This window comes from Melopsittacus undulatus, chromosome 12 (genome assembly GCF_012275295.1).
Source record: "Melopsittacus undulatus isolate bMelUnd1 chromosome 12, bMelUnd1.mat.Z, whole genome shotgun sequence".
Classification (NCBI taxonomy): domain Eukaryota; kingdom Metazoa; phylum Chordata; class Aves; order Psittaciformes; family Psittaculidae; genus Melopsittacus; species Melopsittacus undulatus.
The window spans coordinates 12,373,052-12,394,067 of record NC_047538.1 but is presented as its reverse complement, the minus strand read 5'-3'; the positions used below and the strand labels follow the sequence as shown (position 1 = coordinate 12,394,067).

The 21,016-nt window shown below is 42.7% G+C and overlaps 1 protein-coding gene across 5 annotated transcripts; it reads left to right on the top strand.

Annotated features, from left to right (window-relative positions):
- Positions 1 to 2,302: 2,302 nt before the first annotated feature.
- Positions 2,303 to 20,888, top strand: PATZ1 (POZ/BTB and AT hook containing zinc finger 1). 5 transcript variants are annotated; one of them, XM_031047913.2, is made up of 6 exons: positions 2,303 to 3,579; positions 5,921 to 5,984; positions 9,255 to 9,326; positions 11,698 to 11,869; positions 17,571 to 17,708; positions 19,588 to 20,888. In XM_031047913.2, exons 1-6 carry the CDS (start codon positions 2,303 to 2,305, stop codon positions 20,004 to 20,006), a joined length of 2,142 nt encoding a protein of 713 aa, XP_030903773.2. In that variant the 3' UTR covers positions 20,007 to 20,888. The 5 variants fall into 5 exon arrangements, with proteins under 5 accessions (XP_030903773.2, XP_033924457.1, XP_033924458.1 ...); XM_034068566.1 differs by lacking the exon at positions 9,255 to 9,326; XM_034068567.1 differs by lacking the exon at positions 17,571 to 17,708.
- The last annotated feature ends 128 nt before the right edge of the window (positions 20,889 to 21,016 follow it).

Sequence of the window (21,016 nt, the reverse complement as noted above, 5' to 3'; positions counted from 1 at the left end):
CAATTCCAGATTCTTTAAGGGCTCTGTGTGTGTGTGTGCATGCAACCTGGCTAGTGTGTTTAAATATAATCATTTTCCTCTCTGTAACAAGCACAATCCTAGTGGCTATGGCACCCAGACAGACTTGCAGAATGCAAGTACTGTGTTATCTATATAACACGGTGTATTCGAGCTGGGTTTGTCAGCACTGCTACCACTCAAACAACCTCAAATTTCTAAAAATACATGTTTGTATCCGGGTGTGTGCATACATAACACAGTAACAAAAAGCTACTGGTAATATTCTGCCTGCAGTGTAGACAAACACTTCCTTCCAAAAGCAGGAGAAATCTGGCACAGGGGCTGAGGGCACTGCGTGGCCTTAAGCGTTAATGTAATACGGTATTTTGGGAGCTGGGAGCTTGGTGCGCTCATTTGCACATCAGTACCCAGAATGCTTGTTCAGTTCCACCACTATTTAACTCAAGAGCTGGGTTCGAGCTTTTGGAAGCCTCTGTAGTCTGTGATGCCCTCGCATGTGCAGAGTTCAGTATTTTCCACAGAACGGTTTAGGTGATATTAGATCGTGAATAGGTCATCCAGGGATTCTTAATAGGGCTTGATCTTACAAATGCAAAAAAGTGCCCTTGAACACTTCTAGGAAGTGTTGTCTTTAACAAAACACTGTTTTGGGAGTGTGTATTGGGACAAGGGTTGATATTTTTTCTAAAGTAGAGTTCTTCTGTGAGACAGAAAGCAAATTTCAGCTGAGATGATGTTGAAACAGAAGCTATTCATAGAGAGACCCGGCGCGCACGAGGAACATTCAGCACCAGGACAGTCCAGGCAACCCCCGCCCGTCGATTACAGCGGTGCGGTTTGCAGTGCACAGCCCAGGCCCGGGGCAGGCGAACTCGGGGGAGCTGGAGGCAGCCCCTCAGCGCGGGGTACGGGGGCAGAGAGGGGCTCGGCGGGGCAGCAGCTTCCCCAACATGGAGGCAGCTGTCTGGGGTTGTGCGGTTGCCGGTGCCTCCCGCAGCCCCCTGCCCGCGGGTACCATTCCCTAAACTGCTCCCGAGGGGAGGGCATTTTCGCACTGTGAGAATTCCCGCTGTACCCCTGGCCTCCCCCACAATGCCGGCGCCTCGCTCTTTTAGTCAGGCTGAGAGTTGATCCTAGGAAGGGGGGAGGTGGGGGTGAGAAATGCAATGAAAGACCGGGGGGAGGCCGCTCCGCTCCGCAGCCCCTGGCCCCTCTGGGATCGGCTCTTCTCAGGCGCCGCGAGGAGGTGGGGGCCGCTCTGCGCCTCTGCAGCTCCGGGAGGGTTTGCATTGGACGATTTGAGCCTGGGGAGGGGGGGAGGCTGCCTGCAGCCCCCCCCCGGCGGCCCCTCCTCCTCTCTCCGGCGGGAGGGGGGCCTGGGGGGCGAGCTGCAGCCCGGATATTTGGGGGAGGGGGCGAGCGCAGCCTCGCCGCCCCCAGTGTGCCGCGGGCGGGGGCCTCGCTGCCGGCTCGGTATTGGAGGATCGGTGCTGGGGAAGGGGGAGACTGCAGCCCCCAGCCCCCGCGGGCGGGCGGGGTGGGGGCCGGCCTGCTGGCTCTGGCTGCTCTTGCATTGGCGGATGCGGGGAGGGAGGGGGGCAGGAAGCGGGGGGGCAGGGGGGAGCCCGAGTGGCTGGAGGGGGGGTCTTTATGAATAGGGTGGGGGTCTTCTCGGCCAAAGAAGAGAGGAAAGTTTGCGGCGCCGGTGGTGCGGGTGCAGCGAAGCGGGCGGGGCCAGGACCGGAGCCGGCGGCGGCGGCGCTTGGTCGGGGAGCAGCAGCCGGGGGGCCCCCGCTGGATTTTTGTAGGGGGGGTGGTATCGCCCCCTCCTTCTCCTCCCCCCAGGGGTGAAAGTGCAAGAGGAAGTGCAGCCGCTGCCATCTTTCCTCCGCTCCAAACACACAGGGACGGACGGAGCCGGCAGCCCGGAGCCGCAGCCGCCGGAGCTTCCCCCTCCCTCCCGGCTTCGCTGCAGCCGCGCCGCGCACGCCCCTTCCCGCGGCGGCCTCCGCGGCCGCAGCGCCTCGTGGCGGCCGAGCCCGGGCGGAGCTCGCGCGGCCGCGGCGGCCCCGCGCGGCGCGCGCCCCTCGGCCGCCGGAGCCTTTTGTCTCGCCCCCCCCACCCCCCCCTCCCGCACTCCCCTCGCGCTGTGCCGGGAGCGCAGCGCGCGCCGCCGCCGTCGGCCCGGACAGGGGCGGGGAGGAGGAGGAGGCGGCGCGCGCCGCCGGGCGGCCTGAGAGCGCGCGCCCCCTGCGGGCGCCAGCGGGGCGGCGCAGCCCCCATGGAGCGGGTGAGCGAGGCCGCCGCTTGCGGCCCCTCGTCGGGCTGCTACACGTACCAGGTGAGCCGGCACAGCGCCGACATGCTGCACAGCCTCAACCAGCAGCGCAAGAACGGCGGCCGCTTCTGCGACGTGCTCCTGCGAGTGGGCGACGAGAGCTTCCCGGCGCACCGGGCGGTGCTGGCCGCTTGCAGCGAGTACTTCGAGTCGGTGTTCAGCGCGCAGCTGGGCGACGGGGCAGGTGGCGGCGGAGCGGAGGGGGGCGCGACGGAGGCAGCGGCGGCCGGCGGTGCGGCGACCGGCGGGACCCCCGGGGGCGGGCGGGAGCTGGAGATGCACACCATCAGCTCCAAGGTGTTCGGAGACATCCTGGACTTCGCCTACACATCGCGCATCGTGGTGCGGCTGGAGAGCTTCCCAGAGCTCATGACGGCCGCCAAGTTCCTGCTGATGCGCTCTGTGATTGACATCTGCCAGGAGGTCATCAAGCAGTCCAATGTGCAGCTCCTCGTGCCCCCTGCACGGCCTGACATCATGCTCTTCCGTCCGGGGGCTGCTGACCTCGGCTTCCCTCTTGACATGACCAACGGTGCCACTTTGGCACCCAATGGCAATGGCATTGCTGGGATGCCTGAAGACGAGGCCACGCGGGCTGCGCTCACTGCTGCACAGTCTTCCCTACCTGTTCTGCAGGGCGTGGACCGCCTGCCCATGGTGGCAGGACCTCTGTCCCCACCGCTGCTGGCCTCACCTTTCCAGAATGTTGCTGCTAGTGCCCCTACTTTAAGCACCAAGAGGGGCAGAGGGCGACCCCGTAAAGCCAATCTCTTGGACTCCATGATGTTTGGTACCCCAGGGGGGCTGCGAGAGGCTGGTATCCTGCCTTGTGGTCTCTGCGGGAAAGTATTTACGGATGCTAATCGTCTTCGTCAGCATGAAGCTCAACATGGGGTGACAAGCTTACAGCTGGGCTACATAGACATCCCACCCCCAAGACTGGGTGAAAATGGTGTCCCTGGTCAGGATGACCCTGATGCTCCCCGAAAAAGAAGCAGGACGAGGAAACAGGTGGCCTGTGAAATCTGTGGCAAGATTTTTCGGGATGTGTACCACCTGAATCGACACAAGCTGTCTCATTCTGGCGAGAAGCCTTACTCGTGTCCAGTGTGTGGCTTACGGTTCAAGCGGAAAGACAGGATGTCCTATCATGTTCGATCTCACGATGGCTCTGTGGGAAAACCCTATATCTGCCAGAGCTGTGGAAAAGGCTTTTCCAGGTAAGAGAGTACTTACAAGGACCATACATATGAATGGAGACCTAGGAAGTTGTCTTCTTTATTCCTTGGGAAGCAAGAACAGTTTGTACTTAGGATAGTTTTGACTGTTCCACTTTAAAACATCTCAAGAAATGAGTCTTCCCACATTTCCGCTGGGAGGCTATTCCACAGTCTCTTGAAAGGGTTTAAAAGTAATTAAGACATAGAACTGGGAGTCCGTGTGGCTTCTGGGTAACATTCCCAGCTTTGTCCCAGGCTTGGTGTATGCGTGTCCTTGGGCAAATCAGTTAGTCTCTCCCTCAAATGACTCTTCTGTGAAATGGGTATTGAAGTAATTACCTCCCTCACATAAGTGTCTTGAGACTACTGATTTGTAGGTAGTTGGAAGGTGCTGTTGAAGTGCAAATATGAATACATCTCAAGATTATTATTTTTCTCGTATCCATTTTAAATTTTCTTTTTCTTAACTTCCCTTCATTTCTCTTAGTTCGTAATGTTTTTTATCACCCAAATGTGAAGGAAGAGGTGAGATTTCAAAGGCTGCAGCATCAAGTATCTTTTATTACATGATCTTTGTGTCCTTTGGGTTTACATCCTTCTGAAGGGGATCCTGTTTCTGCCCTGCAACATACGTAAGATCTGTGCATTTAATGTTGCTGATTTTTCTGTTGTCGCTGTTTGTGGGAGTTAATAAGTAGTTTGATACACGTAGTCGTGTTAGTGGTATCTTATAGTCTGAGTTAATGAATTTGAAACTTCTTTGGAAGTTTGCTGCTCGCTTGGAGAGTAGAAGCAGGGGGGGGGAGGGGGATGCGTATACTCTGTTGCTTTTGTAGCAGCCGCCGCTTTTCTGCTCTAACAGGAGGGAAGGAATCGGAATCCAAAAACAAATCAGAAGGCTACTATGCTCTAAATGTAGGGATTATGCCCCTGCTAGCCCTCTTTTTGACAGCAGGACTTGCTGTTACTGAAATAAATTAAGACAATGTAGACTCCTTTTTTGTTTTTAAAAGCAGCAATAATTAGGGATACATCTGCACAGGGACTGCAGATTTAGGGATGTGAAGTTCTAAGATGAAAATATCACCTGTGGCTAGTAGTGAGAGTGTTTTTCTTATCATAGTGCTACCTGGGATCATCTGCCAATTTTGACTGGTTTTATTAACACTGGAAGACTTCTGCTGTTGCTGTGTAAGAGGGTTTTGTCCACAGATGAAAGTGGAAGATACATGTTGAGTTCTCATTTTTCCCAGTGAGTTAATGTGAACAGGCAGGAATGCTGACCTAAAAGGAAGGAACAAAAATGTTTATGTTTATAAAATCCAAGTATGAATGAAAAGAAGAGTCTGTTTCCAGCGTTCAGCCAACGGCAGTTCGAAGCGGGATGTCTTATTTTAGTAGCTTTTCGTTCGCTCCATGGCGCAGCACGTGAGGTTGCTAGGATTCAGGTACCTACAAGGACCCCAACCAGTCTTTCCGGTTGCACGGCTCCAGCCCGCTTGCTGGAGCATCAGGTTTAACAGCCTCCCTGCAAAGTTCAGCCTATCTTCTGTCCGCAGTGTGTGAATTCCATCCCGCTCCCTCCCATTGGTGCAGCTGGGAAGTTGGGGGAGGAGAGGGTGGAGAACTTGTTTCCAAGCAGTTTTGGCCTCATACAATGAAAAGCTTTCTTCCCACCAGGAGAAACTCCCACCAGGAAAATCTGCAGCTATTCAGTCCTCTCTTCTTTAAAGTAGGCTTTACTGATTGTGAAGAATGGTCTGTCTTTTAATTTCAGTAATAATTTGCTCTTCCATTGCACCTTCTAGTTGGGACCTTCAGAGCACTTTATTTGTATTAATGCAGTCTTCCCACCAAGTTGTAAGTTAGAACAGTAGTTTTTCATCTTGCTGGTGGAAAATGTGTCACAGCAACAGTTTACTGTCAGCCTTTTTGCACAGAGGTGCTTAAAGTTGGCTTCATACATTCATGGTTGCAACAGAAACCAAAAGGATATGATTTTCAAATACTCAGCAACTGTAAATCACAGTGCCCTGATTGTCAAGATCTAAATAGGAGTTTGGAAGGGGACATGCAGGCTTGCAAATAGTAGCTTGTATTTCCTGTTTTCTCTGATCATTCAGTCATCATTTCTCTCTGAGAAAATGCTGCCTTTTTAGCAAGTTGGCGAGGGTGCTTGTCAAGGTAGAGTCACCTAGTTGTTGGTTCTTGGAAAGTTAAATATCACCACATTTGTAATGCTTTCATAATAATCCACTGCTGGGATCTTATTTTTTCATTAAAATTGTAAGTTTACTTTTAGTATTTGTTTTAAGTGTGCTTATGTGTATTTTCTTTCAAGGCCAGACCACTTGAATGGACACATCAAACAGGTGCATACCTCAGAGAGACCTCACAAGTGTCAGGTAGGAGCTGAAGGGGTTTAGACTAATGTATGGGTAATCTTTGGCATTACATTTATGCATGCAGACAGTTATGAAGTATCGGTAAAAATACCGTGTATGTGTGAATTGGGATAAATATGGGTAAATAATGTGTTCAGCAGTGACAGCTGCTTTCCATCCCTCCAGTCCCCTTGTGTCATCTACAGCTTTGGTCCTCCTGCCTCCCTCCCCTCCTGCCAGATGCTCTTCCCTGCTGCTCTATCCCAGTCTCACCCTGGATCTCTTACCCAGCCACCTTGTCCCTGGGCTTAGAGTCAGCATCACTGCTGATGGCCTCCATGCCCCTCTCTCCTTTTTTTATTTATTGCAGTTGTTGCCAACAGGAGGCTCCAATGCTGAATTCATTTTGGGTTTTTTTTAGAATACTTTCAAATAAAATTGGTGAATATTGTAACTTGCCAAGATACTTTGATTTTTTTTAATTACATAGCCTTCAGAACATTGCACTGAGCAAAATTGGAAGCTTTTTGGGTTTATCCCAGGGAAAATATACATAACGGCATCACAGTATCCTTTGTAATACAATGTCATAATATTGTATATAGTTGTTTTCAGTTATTATATTATTCATTAGGATTTAAAAGATCAAATCAAGAAAGACATTTTGTAATACACTTGTAGAGAGATGTAAAAGGTGCCTGGAAGTATTAACTAAAACCAAAGCTGCGAATCAGCTTCCACTGTCATTCACTGTCTTCACACAGTTGTCAGGCAAACTTCTAAAACATTTACTGGGTAAGTCTCCCTGCTTAGTCTCTGAAGAAAGATTGACTTACTTATTTAAAGAAAGTTGGAGCAAGATAGTTTTCATTTTCTTTGAATACAGTGAAGCTTAGAGGATTTTTTGTTTCCTGATATTTTTAACCACACTGTCTGAACCCAGTCAGTCAGTCCTACATGACTGCTGCCTCCTGAGCTGCAGGTTTTTTCACCGTACCTGGACACACCTTTCCCACATTTCCTCCAAATTATGGGAGTTTTGAAACGTTTTGCAACCTTAATAATCCCATGAACATTTTTTTTCAGGCTATAGAGCAATTTGAAGGTTTTGGTTGACCTTCATATGATCTGTGGAAGCCCAACACCTTCAAAAATCAGGCCATAAGGACTTCACATTGATTTAACTGCATATCTTCTATAAAGCCTTAGACTGGTTTAAGCTTCTTAAGATGACTTAGGGGTTATAGATTTACATAAAGTGGAAAACTTCACTCATAAAAAGACTTCATAATTTGGGGACAGCAAGGGGTCTGGGTGGATGAACTGAAGATGAACATGTATTTGTGTGCAAGTATGAAAGTGAATGTTTAGGTCCCAGCATAAACAGAAACTCACTAGTCTCTTGCCGGTTGACATCAATGTTACTGAACGAATAGTTTATGGATAGCATTAATAGACATGTCCTTTGCAAGCTGATGCCTGATAATTTTTAATAGTTTTCTGACTGATATAAGAATATTAAATATGAGCTCTGTAAGTGTGAATCAGAGGATACACTAAGAGCTAGAACGTAAAGAAATACAGAAGCTAAGATTATACAGCCAAGCTCAACTCTGTCTCCTGGCACACATAAATTTTATGATAGCAGTTTCTAACATTAGCCTTTCATATTGTGTGTTGTCTAAAGGACCATAATTCTGCATGCACTGGTCATTCAGTTCAAAGGTGCAGGCTGTAGGTTACTAGCATCAGGACAGAATTGAAGTGCTCATTTAGTCTTGGTTTGGTTTTGATTATTGGCTGCTTAACCATGCAAAGTAAATTTTTCCTCAATCTTAAGGTGTAAAAAATCTGTTAAGGAGCTGTTGCATATTCTTGCAAAAACAATGCTTCATAGTATCCTGTCAGATTTAGAAAGTCTTTATAAACGTGCACAGATCTGCTTTGCACGGTACAAACCACAGAAGGGATGCCATCACACTGAAAATTGGTTTCAAATCCAGAAGCTGATATAAAAATTGATAAAGTTCTCCTTATGATCATCTCATAACCAGTAATGCTTCTGTTTCATGACACGTATTTAAACACAGAATCTGGCCACTAAGAAGGAAAATAGCTTCATACTGGAATGTTTCCCCGATTTCCAGTCTCTTTTTTCCATTAATTTTGTTTGGCAAATTAACTCCCCTTGAGGGCAGCCTGAACAGCATTGAGCATCCTTTTTGAATCTGAGTTCCTGTTGAAAATATTATTGTCGTGCTTTGTTTATATTTACTGCAAAAGAGAAGTGCTCAGTAAACAGGAAAGCTTTCCAGAATCCTCTATGGCAATGACATTCCTGGAAGTTGTGCTCTAGTATGATTTAAACAAAATCCACTGGCCGTTGACCTGAGCCCTCATTTATCTTTACAGACCAGTGGATACCGAATGTTCTGTTGATGTAGCATCATGGTACATTTTGGGCTTCCAAAGCCAAAGTGTGAAGGTGTTATTCAGAATGAAACTATGAGAAGCAGGACAATTGTAAGCTGAGCATCACCACAACAGCTCTAGTTTTTAGTGCTCAGCATGTAATCCTACACTCATCCCCCTAAAATAGCAGCTGTGCTTCACAGATCTTTGAAAAACTATCCAAAGTTGCAGCACCTGATGCCAGACAAAGACCTGATCGCAGCTTTTTCACTACTGATAAAATAGACTCAGATTAGGGAAGGCCTCCAAAGAACCAAGGCAGCTGAGAAATACAAGAAGTTGCTTTGATGTTCAGACAAGACACCAAATGCATTCGGGATGTTTTCCCCTGGATTGTTGTACTGGTGATTTATTTAATTGTTCATTTATTTTTAAATTTTTATTTTTTTTAATCTGACAGCAGAGTTCTGTATGTAGGAGAAGGGGGGTAAGTCAGTTTTCTGGCCATGATGGGGTAGCTCAGTTTGCTGACTCACCATGGGAAGGGGTGAAGCTGGGATGTTGGCTTTTGAGTGTGAATGGTATGAAAGTTAGGCTGCAGTTTGGGAGGAAACAGTGATCTCAAAATCTGTGGATGTGAAAGAACAAGGGGAGAAAAAAGAAGTTTGCCTCTTCGCAGGGATAAGAGACAGATTGTTGTTCTGGCAATTTAAAAAGAGAAGAATGCAGGTTAAATTAAAGTACAGCTTTTGAAAAAAGAAAAAATTATTTATTTAAGTAATCCTAAAATTGGCATCCCAAGTCCAGTGCTTTTCCCATTGATTTCAATGCAGAATGAGTTTCTTCCTGTCCTAATTTCTCTTACTTCCTGCCTATTAGCAGGAAAATGGCAGCCACCATGGAATAAGCTCAGAGACATCCACATCCATAGAAAAGTTGAACCTTCAAGAGGTATTTCTTAAACAATGTTTTTTAAACTTTATATATATATATATTCTTTTTTAATCTATTTATATACCTGTGCAATGTTTGATAGGAAAGCACTGGAGAGTTTTCTTCTATGATTAACAATTGATAAATTCTTAGCACTCATATAGCACTTCACATCTTTTGTAAGATAAAACTTTTTTTCTCTATACCTTTTATAAATATTAACTATTTGAATATTAACTTTGGGGTCTTCTTTAAACCTGGTCCTGTCTCCCATTGTTATGGTTCAGCTAAACTGGTTCTTGCTTTCTCCACTGGACTTAATTTTTACTTTTTTTTTAAGCTTCTTCACAGATATATTTATTATGTAGCTTATCCAAAGGTGAACTGTGCACAGCCCAGCAGCAAAGAGATCAAACACAGAAATTATTATATTGCCTTTCCGTAAGTTTTCAACTTGATAAGCTCAGTATGGAACAGATCTCGTTTTGCTTCTGGCATCCCTGTGATTTGTCTCTGGTCTGCTTCATCAACTAATGCATTCCCAATGCTTTTGTATGGATGCTTCCTGTGGCTCAGTATTTTTACACTTACTGATGATGGATCTCATGGCTGTCATTTTTGATTGTCTAGTTACATATCTTTAGTTGATATCCAACAGATTGATTAGTATCAGTGCTGGAATCCTGCCTGAAATGAGTGTTTACCTCTGAGGACATTTTAGTAAGTGAAAGCTGCACCTGTTTTGCTCAGCGCTGTGTACTGAGATTTCAAATGAAGAGAAATCTTTCACGTTCCAGAATCTGCCTCTTCACTGCTTGTAATTTATGAATCTTTGTCTGGTGAGCTTAGTTAAACTGTGTATATTGCAGAAATCCAGCTAATATTACTGTTGTCTTTTTAAGTCCTGATCCTCTAAGGTGCTAAGCCTTGTGCTTGCTGCAGAATAGTCTCAGCTCTATGGGAGTTTACCATACTTAGGCATCTCCCAGGATCAAATGAGTGTAAAGCCTCCTGAAACTGATAGGTACTTTTCAGCTGTCTTCAATGTTGTTTTTTTCAATCAGCTCTTGATAAATTAAATTATGTAAAATTATGTGGGTTATGGTCTTATGTATTATCAATTTCACTTATTTAAAGTTATAATTCTGCAATATTACTAGGATTGTTACGTCAAAGTCTATTGATAAATAGTTGTTTAATTACACACTGATACTTGAAAAGATAGAATATATTCAGTTCCCAAGTCAATAATCTCATACTACCTCTGAAAGGGTTCTGCTTATAAATCTTAAAACTGTGATTTTTTTTTTTTTTTATATAAAAGTGTTATAAATTAAACACTCCACACTCTTGAATGTTAACACTGTTGCCCGCTTACTCTGGTCATTCTAATGTATGTTTGCTTTTGTTTTTCCTCTCATACTTGTGAGCAGTGGTTTCAGACTGTATCTTTAATAACTTGTAGTTTATTGCTGGTGATTTATTTGCCTTCACGTGTTAGAGATAGAGCAAGCCTTTCAGAGCTGGCAGGCTGTTGTAATGGGCTATATATGTAGTCTGCATGCCTGCCAATTGGTATGATCATAAAACTGGGAGGAAGCCTTCACTCATCTTACCATATGGATTACGCCTAGGAAGTGGGCAAGTAAAATCAATATTAGCTTAATGCCAAATCAAGTTTGTTTCACAGTAGTGAGTGGAATATGATACCTTGACCAGGGGTAAGTTATAAACAGATTACAGGGCCATGCAGTTATTTTGATACCTGCTCAGTTCTGAAATTTCACTTCTATAATTTGTCTGCACTGCTGTGGTGGATACCAGGATGACTCTTTTACTCTCTTTCATCGTATTCTCATCCTAGCCAATTCTCTGATGCTTTGTTTGTACCTCTTAATACTCCAAAGGGATTCTATGTACTGAGGTTAGATTGATCAGATCAAAGAAAAAAAAATCAGGAAACTGACAGAAAGGACATTTTGAGTGGTCTGAAGTGTTTGTACTGGCTCAGTGAAATGGCAGAACTTACTGTAAATGGAATGAAGTGGTTTCTGCTGTTTCTTTTGTTAATATTACTTAAAGTTTTAATGTCTTCAGCCTCAGAGAGGACCTAAGGCCTTACAACTCTTAAGCTGATTTAAATTTTACTGTCTGTAGTATGTTAGAGCTGTTTTCTTGCTTTCTTAATTATCGCAAGTAGAAACATTACATTTTGTGCAGTGTGTTGGTTATCTGATTTTTTTATTGTGGGAAAATGCCTTGTACATCATGTCATTTGTGTGTATGCACAGGATCTAAGGTATTTACTTTAAGGCATACTAAATATGTTCAACAATATCAGTGCTTTTAGTGGAGTTGATGAGTCACATAGTTCTCATTATACCTGCAGACTTGTAATGCTTCCTTTGCCACTCGTGACCGACTGCGCTCACACCTAGCATGTCATGAAGACAAAGTTCCATGCCAGGTGTGTGGGAAGTACTTGAGAGCAGCATATATGGCAGATCATTTGAAGAAACATAGTGAAGGACCAAGCAATTTCTGCACTATCTGTAACCGAGGTAATGAAGAAACTACTGTTTTATTTCAGTGGGATGGGGCAGCACTTGAGGGAAGCTGTAAGGCTGCGTGAGTCTGTCTGCAACAGGAGGAGGTTATGCCATAGATGTGTACATAGTTTCTGTTTTTTTCTGATTGAATAGTTAACCTTGAAATTGATGGAGCTATAGGTCTGGCCTCTGGCCTTTTTAGGTGGCTGATAGTTCCTGAAGAAATTCAGTTTAAATCTGAACCAAATTGTTTCTAGACAGTTTTAAGAGTTTTATTTGCTAAATACAATAACCTGTACAATAACCATGATACGTTGCCTTGCTGCTATTCAACAATACGCCTTTTATTTCCTGTACCTTGCTAGACCTGAGACCTTGCAATCAGTTAGGAAGAAGAATCTGTAAAATAGACACCAATACACATTAAAAATACATTAAAAATCTACATTATCTTATCAGTCTAGCTTACCCTCCTGATGCAGCAGTAGCGTCAAGCTGCTTCTCCCTCTTAACCTAAGAAATTGCTTTGTATTAGTGTACATTTCTAAACCAGATTTTATAAAGAGCACTAGATATGTCCTTTACCTTTGTTTGTACAAACACAGCTTTTCACAGAATCATAGAATGTCTCGAGTTGGAAGGGACCATAAATATCTAGTCCAACTCCCTGCTCGACTAAACCATATGGCTAAGAGCTTTTGAAGCTTTTCCGTCTGTTTGTGGTACTCTTCAATTGGAAAGGGTTGTAAATTTAGGCTTTGTGGGCTGTAAGGCAAGCTGGAAAAAGAATTTTGACTCAATATTGTCTTTTTTTTTTAAATGCTTAATACACAACTTCAGAATCCATTGTTGGCTCACACAGGCATACATACCTTGTAGGAAGAGGCTGCTGTGGTGTTTTGGGATCTTGTTTTTTCTGATGAGTCCTTTATTTATGATGTGTGTTCCCTTTTCTAATTTAAGAGAGGTGAATTTTTTTTAAGAGAATAAAGCTGTTCTCTATTTAATGTGAGAACTGTACAGGGAGCTTTTTGGATGATTGGGAATTAGTTGATGAGTAATGAGAGACATTTCCAGTAGTTAAACAGTCTGCTAGGTCCTGAGAGTGTTGTTAAGTTTGAGTGGCAAAGGCATCTTGATTAAAAATCTTCAGATTCTGAAGCTCTGGATTGATGGTATGAAATGAAGCTTGGTCTTCTTTCCACCTGAAGGCCTATCTTGTGAAAAACTGCTTAAGATTATCCCGATTCTTTTTGTGGTAACAACATGGAAAAGAGGCTTTCCAAGATCCAGGTGGTATCCTACTCTCCTTCAGCTGAACATGGTGCCAAACAGAAACTCAAACAGGCTGGGAGGAATTGTCTTGTTTCCAAGATTTGTGAGATTGAGTTTCGACTGAACTACCACTGGATGTCACTGCAGCTCTTTTGAAATTCAGCCAGCGTGACAAAGGACAGCTCTGGCATTCAAACAATGAGTTGACTAAATGGTTTATTCACATTTTACCGGTTTAAATGTACAGTGGAGATATAAATAGAGCATACACTTCTGTGTAGAAGGATAGGGGACCTGTTGTACAGAAAACTTGAAGCATCTAGTGTTTACTTACAGTTTATGTGTCTTGTCAGAATCTAGTCTGCTGGGAATTTCAGTTTACAACAGCACTCAGATAATGTAATTCTTCTACTGAATTATTGTTAATACATCTACTCAGTGTTAGAATTCATAGGAAAGAGAAGATACAGACTGGATTTGTCAAACAATTATGTTGTGAACTCATTGTTTTATGCTGTAAAGTTAGATTATAGATTTATGATCCAAAACAGTACAATTTTTACTCCATAGTGTTCTAGAATCAAATGATAATGTTGATTGTTTTAAATAGGTACCTTTTAAATTGTAGAGCCTGGCAAGATGAAGGGTCATGGAAAATTTCTGGGTTAGAAGCATCTATCTGATAGGCATTCAGAAGGTACTCAGTGTCCTGCCCCACTGCAGTTGTGCCATGATTGTGGTGCTTGTGCAATGGCATTTTGTTTGATTCTTCCCCCAGCTAACATGCTGTTGTATTTTGTATTATTTGGAACTTAGCTAGTTCTGGATATAGCATTGTCAAGCAAGATGTCAGGCTGCTTGTAGAGAGAATTTTGGGTGTTGGCTGACAAAAAAAAAAAAACAACCCAGAAAAATGGATGAAAAGGTGATTGTTACCCAGATGAACATATCCTGCTGTTAAAGACAGAGCTTAGAACCCCACAGTATATCCCACTGGAATACTGAAGGCTTTTCTTAATCAAGTGTCTCATGTTTTATTAAAGGTTTTTAGTGGATTTAGAAGATGGAAAGCTCAGTACGTGGCTGGCAGCAGTAGCCACTGGTTTGTCATGTCACGTGTGTCCCATTTGCTGATTCTATTTATTCATTTCATTTACAAAATGTCAGTATAACATCCAAAAATCACCATCGTGATTTGATACTTTTTCCAGGTTATTTTCTCACGTAGGTTCTTTATGCTTATAATAATTATGAAAGCAATTAAGTCCTGTTAAATCAGGGAAGCTGGGCAATGTTGTTGGTTGGTTTTAGTTTTGGTTTTGTTTTGTTGGGTTTTTTCCCCCCGGGATTTTCTGTTGGGTTTGTTGGGGTTTTCTTTCAAGAACTCATCTAAAATGTGCTTACGAAAACTAATCTCCAATCCTCACTTTTTGAGACAAATTCTCTTTAATCAGTTGAAATTAAAAAAAAAACCCTGCTCCTGCTTTGTTGCTACATAATCTTCTATAACCATTCTTAGGAACTGTATTTGCTTGTGTGGGCTTTCTCAAAGAGCTTCAGAGATGAATGACTTTGGCAAGTCTAGAATTGATACTTCATAATCACAGGTGCAACTCTGAAGATTCCTTTTCTGTTTCAGACCCACAAACATTGTTTCACACAAATGAGTTAGGAGAAGGGTAAATATTCCAATCACAAGTTAGATGGAATTATTGTTTACTGTAAGATGAATTCTTGTATATTTCCAGATGGATACAGAGCTGATTAAAGTTGATATATTCTGCACATGTTCCAGCTAAATCCAAATCGGAAATTTTGAAAAAGCATCCTGCAGTTATTTCTATAGGCTGTCTCCTTATAGATGTATCTAAGAGATCAAGGGATAGGTCCCATTTATAAAGCAGATAATTTCTTCTGTCTGCATGTTTTTCATGTTGGTTCCTCTGCTATGAAGAAATAATCTACTCTGCAAAGCTGAGAGCTGTGTATGGGTGAAACAATACATACGTTCCTTCTTTGAAAATCACTGCCACTTGATTCTCTGCATTAGCCTGACTTTGTTTTTAAAGAGCTTTTTAAAAGTAAAGGGTTATTATCTCTGAATTCCCCATCCTCCCAGGACAGACATTCATAATTACATAATTAAGGTCTGGGGGAGGGGAAGGCCAGTGCTAAGTGCTTCAGAAAAAAAAAAAAGGATAAAAACAGAACAAAAAAATCTCACTTTAAAGTTTCCTGTTGACACTCTGACTGCTTTGATGGAAGTTGATGACTTGCATGTTCATCTGCCAAGTGCATAAAGGGGAGCAAACCCACTTTGCAGGCAGTTTTCATTAGAAAACAATGCAGAAATAGAGTTCTGAGTTCAGAAAAAATACCACATAGCAGAGATTGCAACTTCAGATTTTCCTGTGGCAATTGTAGTGTAGAAGAACACTGAAGAGCTGTATGTAGTCCTTTTTTAATGGTTGGCAATAGGATTTTAATGCATTGCTATGCAGAGGCTCATCTCAGCCTCTTAATGTGGTTATTAGACATGTCTGAAATAAGGGAAGTACATTGTAGTTGGAAGCATCACCATTAAATCTCTGTATTGTGTCCTTTTCTCTGTACCAGTCAAACACTGGTTCTTTCCATTTCCACGGTGAATTTTTAGTATTTGGAAAAATACATTCTCTTGTGGGCCAGGGAGATTTTCAGTACAGCATTTTGTGTCTGAAGGTAGGTCTTGCATTATCTCAGAGGATAATACCATTACATTGATTCCCTGGATGACATGTGGCCTAAGAGATTCTGCTGTATTGTATTTTGAGTTGTATGTTCTTGGATTATTCACTTGTGATGTATCTGCTATTCTGTGCATTTATCTTCCAACTCAGGAGTGTACAGTAACTCTTGCTCATTCTCAGTAATCTGCTCTTTTGCCCTTCAGCAGGTTGCTGTGGAGTTCTGTCTTGCTCTGCAGGTCCTGCATAAATAGTTCTTAATTAGCTCTGAATACTCTTTGAACCTGGCTTCTAAGAAAAATCTGGGTGGAGGGATATTCTGTTGGGTTGGCATAGGGAATTCTACTGTAAAGCCACATTAATTGTTAAGTTCAGCACCTAACAGCTGCTATCAGAAAATCCACCACAGAGAGTTGTGCCAGTATTGGTTCTGCATTCTTCCTAAGATGTTCTTATATAACATCAAACATAAATGCAGTTATATCAATAGAAAAATGGCCTTACACTAGTATATCTATCTGTATTTAAAATGAAGCATTGGTATGAAGCTTCTCTTGCATGGGCTTGTGCTGTAAATGCTGTATTGGTTTTAAAAAAATCTAGGTCCTGGGCTTTCTCTATCCAGAAAGGGATAGAGAAATCAGAAACTTTGTCATGGTGAAAATTGTGTTGTGTTCTAAGGTGTTAAAGAAAAATGTTTCTAATGTGAAAATGCCATATTCTGTTCAAACCATAACAGAAAATTAAGAAGGCTGCTGATAGGTGTACCCTGTGTAGGAAGTCTTTGTGCCTCATATATGTATTCCAAATGCACGAGTACTAACTGCAAATCTTATAAAAATTGAATTTTAAACCATCCCAAAGTATATTTTGAGATAATTTGCATGAAAGGAAAAGGTTGTATTTGTGAGACTTCAAAAACAATTTAGGGAAGCGCATGCACAAATGTAAAACACTGTTCTGTTCAGAAATCAGTTGTTCGAAATCTATGTTTTTAATTTCAGTGATTTGGGCTCACAGAGCAGAACTAACAGAAGTATTGACATTTGATTTTAGTTGTATTGGGTTTTTTTAACTGCAGACAAAATATGAGTTGTATTGGGTTTTGAAATTCAGGATGAGCTGAAGGGTTAAAATGTTTTCAAAAGTTGCTGTAGAACAAAACTGTATACTTTAAAATCTCAGTAGTTTTAGCTTTCTGGCTTCCAGGATTCACTATACACCTAAGGGGAAAGCATGCTAAATACAAAGAGGGGTGCTACTAAGTGACATCCCTTCAAATCCACACAACATAAAATAAATAATTTGAACTATCTTCCAAAGTATTATCAAATGATGAACATTATTTAATTAAAGCAGCACAAAAATAGTGAAGGAATATGGGTGCCTTTTTTGTATCATGTCTCCTCTGCCTTTGTTTTTCCAGAGAGTTTTGTGTTATCTGCTAGGTTTGCTTACATTGGGTTTGTTTCTCAAGGAGGCTGTTCTTTCATCATGACTTCCAAACAGCAAATGAAGTCTAATGAAATGTATTAATTGCCTGATTATGTCTAGGAATCCTACTTGAGCATGTTGTAGGTAACCAGAAATCAAGTTAGTATAATGGCAACTTTGTAATAGGGAGTAGGAGTAAGACAAAGATTAAAAGAATGGGGAAGGCAGATGTGTGTCTTTGCTGGTGGCAGGATCTCATCTCCTTTTATCTTGTTTAGGTTTCTCCTCTGCCTCCTACTTAAAGGTCCATGTTAAAACCCACCACGGTGTTCCCCTTCCCCAGGTCTCCAGGCACCAGGAGTCCATCCCGAATGGGGGAGCAGCGTTCCACTGCGTCAGGACCTATGGCATCAAAGGCAAGAGACTCGCTGCTCTGCACCTTGCTGCTCTGTGCAGAACTTTGTGTGTGGGGTGCTGGGCTGGGCGTGAGAAAGGGGAGGGAGGAAAGACAGTGAAAACACTGGAGAGGAAGCTTAGGGAGATGCAGAGAAACTGCAGAGCATCACACAGTATTTAATACCTGTCCTTGGATAGCTGATTTCACAAGTCTGGGGGAAGGAGATGCACATGTAAGGGTGCATGAATTTTTGGCAGCTTCTTTGATTTTTAGACATTGGAAAAGCCGCATTAGTTCATCTTGACCATCTTCCTAGGAGCAGTCAGTATTTGAATGTTGCCTGGGGGGTGGCAGATCCTTGATGGTTCCTTTGTACCATTCTGCCTGAGTCTTGTGCCAGTCAAACCACATATCTGACTTCTGGTGAAGGAAGGGAGAGCTGCAAAATGCAGTTCATAAAGATTCTTGAGAGGTGGAAGCAGTATGCATTCTCAGTTTGATGAGGAGCCATGCAACTACCTGTAGTTACACTTAATTAATGCTGTTGAGGAGGACAGGTAGAGGGTGATAGTACTGTTGCTTTTTTATTTGTTTGTTTAACCTGGTTTTAGCTTCTAGAAAAAAGAAATGTGGTAGGAATAGCTGAAGAGTAATTAACTTCTGAGTATGTGAAGCTGTGTGTTTATGTAGAATAGCTTGCTTTCTGCTTCTTGGTTTGGGCTATCAGTATTCTTGGGGAAGCTGAAATATCAGAAAATTCTTCAAAACCATGGTTGTTCCAAAAAGTTAGGTTTGGTTTTTTTTTTTTTGCCCAGGGTAACACAGCAGGCTGGGTTAAACAAAGTCTGTGCCAGCAGAAAGCTAGTTGTGTGATTTTTCTTTCTGTTGAAGTCCTGATAGAGTTACTACAGAAGCCCGTTGGGTTTGGGTGGTGTACTGATTTAACAAGAGATTTACTCCAGCTCAGTGGTGTATTGATTTCATGCATATCCTGTTTGGTTTGTAATGCCGAGTCCATAGCAAATCTGTCTTTTGGGTTGTGCCAAGTGGTTCTTTGGTCTTTTAGAGTTAATAGTATCTCCAGCTTATTTGTATTCAGAGACTTGTTGAGGAGTATGTCTGGGTTTCCCACACTCATTCAAATGCACTGAGCAAAAAGCGTGGACAAACTTTCTTGGCATAATGTGAGAGGAGAATGGGGAGCACTCCAAACATACCAATGGCTTTGCCAGGATATGTATCCAAATGACTTAAAATGGTGTCTTTGACCTCCCTCCTGTTTCACACTACAGTATTTTAAGATGGAACCCTTTTAGATTATGAAGTTCACTTCTAACAGCATTGCACTTGATTTGTGAAAATCAAAAAGTTTCTCAAGACTAAATGGAATTTCATGCCTTAAATTGCAGTAGCTCACTGCTGTTTTGCTGAGTGTTTCCAGATTTCTTCACATCTTGCTGCAGCCTGTTCTTCATTACGTTTCTAGGCTCTACCCCAAAGTATCAGCAGTATTTCAGAAGTGTGGGAATGAATTGTAAAATTAAAAACTCATCATTAGGTCCATCCTTTCATAGTGCCTGAGGTGTAAATGTTGTGAGACATCTTTGGGATTCAAAAAGGTGTTACATAAACCAGAGACCCATTATGGTCCCATTCAGTGTCATGAAAAGTCCATACTAAAAACCTGGATGTTGCTCTGATAGCAGCTGTGGTTTGTAAAGAAGACCTGTGGTCAAGGGCTCTTGAATGTGAGAGATTGCAATGTTAAGTGTGTATCATTCTGTCATGATAGGCATTAATGAAATCAGGTGGTAACCAGTATGATCTATTTTAATGCATGTTAAATACTGGTTTTGGGAGATAAGATTCTGAAGACTTCTCTTTTCTTTTTCCCGTAGAAGGCCAGAAATGTTCACATTCGGACCCGATTGAGAGTTCTGATTCATACGGAGACCTCTCTGACACCAGTGACCTCAAGACTCCTGAGAAACAGAGCACCAATGGGTCCTTCTCGTGTGACATGGCAGTCAGCAAAAACAAAATGGAGACGGAAGGAGAGAAGAAGTACCCTTGCCCTGAGTGTGGCAGCTTTTTCAGATCAAAGTCTTATCTGAACAAACACATACAGAAAGTTCACGTCAGGGCCCTCAGTGGCCCGCTTGGGGACCTCGGTCCTGCTTTAGGATCCCCCTTTTCACCCCAACAGAACATGTCTCTCCTGGAGTCATTTGGGTTTCAGATCGTCCAGTCAGCATTTGCATCATCCCTAGTGGATCCAGAGGTCGACCAGCAACCAATGGGGCCAGAGGGAAAATGAGATCAGTTTGATCTTAAAGCAAAGCAGCAGTCTGGCTATAATGATAAGATGCTGTGAATGAAAGATGAAATAATGAAATTTGGTTCTATAGTTGAGAATTTTTTATTCATTTTAGCTTCCCCTTTTATCTCATGCCCTACCCCACCTTTAAACCCTCACTGGGGAGAGGAAGAAAATGCTTCTTAGCTGACAAAATACAGAAGATGGTGACCTTGAACAGAAGACATGACCTAAAACACCAAATGGAGCTTTAGAGGCTGCTGCTGGTGTTCAGTTGTGATCTTCTAGAATAAATGTTACCAGCACTGGTCTGAGACTTAGGCAGTCCTAGTGACTGAGGCACCTGGGGAGCTACAGCTACAGGGAGCTATGCATTTGTTCTCTCTCTATTCCCCACCTTCCCTAACCTACCCCAGAAAAACAGTAAGTTTTAAAACCAGACCCATTATTGCCCCATTATTGAATATAACAGTAAGTAAAATGTCCCGTGGTACCTACCAGGGTACAATGCAGTTGTCCTTTGGAAAAATCAGAAAATCTTAAAGAAGGTGCAGGAATTTGAACCCCTTCTGCCATTTGTGAGGCTGTGAGTGCTGCAGCAGAACTGAACTGCTGAGAAAAATCACCATTTCAAACAGGTTGTTTTTGTTACTTTTGACCATTAAACTTGCTGTCAGTTTTTTAATTCTCTATTATTATTATTTTAGGACCTGTTGTAGTGAATTGCTACTGAAAAGCCAGTCTAAGGCGAGACACAGAGCACTCTTAAAGCAGCAGTCACATTAGGGTTAGTATTAATTTTTTTTAGATGTACTATAATGAATAACTTGACTAGTTGGTTGTTTTAAGTCTATGAAAGAAATAGTTTTATGAAAAAAAAAAGATAAAAAAAAAGGAAGGAAAAATACCATTGCAGTCTGGTTGACTGGTGCTCATTTTTCATGTGGGGACCTAGGGTATAAGCACGATGAGCTATCGGGTTAACACTATGTACCACTGACTTGTTTAGT

What these genes read in the sequence shown, in the direction of transcription:
- PATZ1 (XM_031047913.2), top strand. Translation starts at nt 2,303, where the DNA reads ATGGAGCGGGTGAGCGAGGCCGCCGCTTGCGGCCCCTCGTCGGGCTGC. An exon ending in TGTGGAAAAGGCTTTTCCAG is followed by an intron (nt 3,580 to 5,920) that starts GTAAGAGAGTAC and finishes TTTTCTTTCAAG; the next exon opens with GCCAGACCACTTGAATGGAC. An exon ending in AAAAGTTGAACCTTCAAGAG is followed by an intron (nt 9,327 to 11,697) that starts GTATTTCTTAAA and finishes TTATACCTGCAG; the next exon opens with ACTTGTAATGCTTCCTTTGC.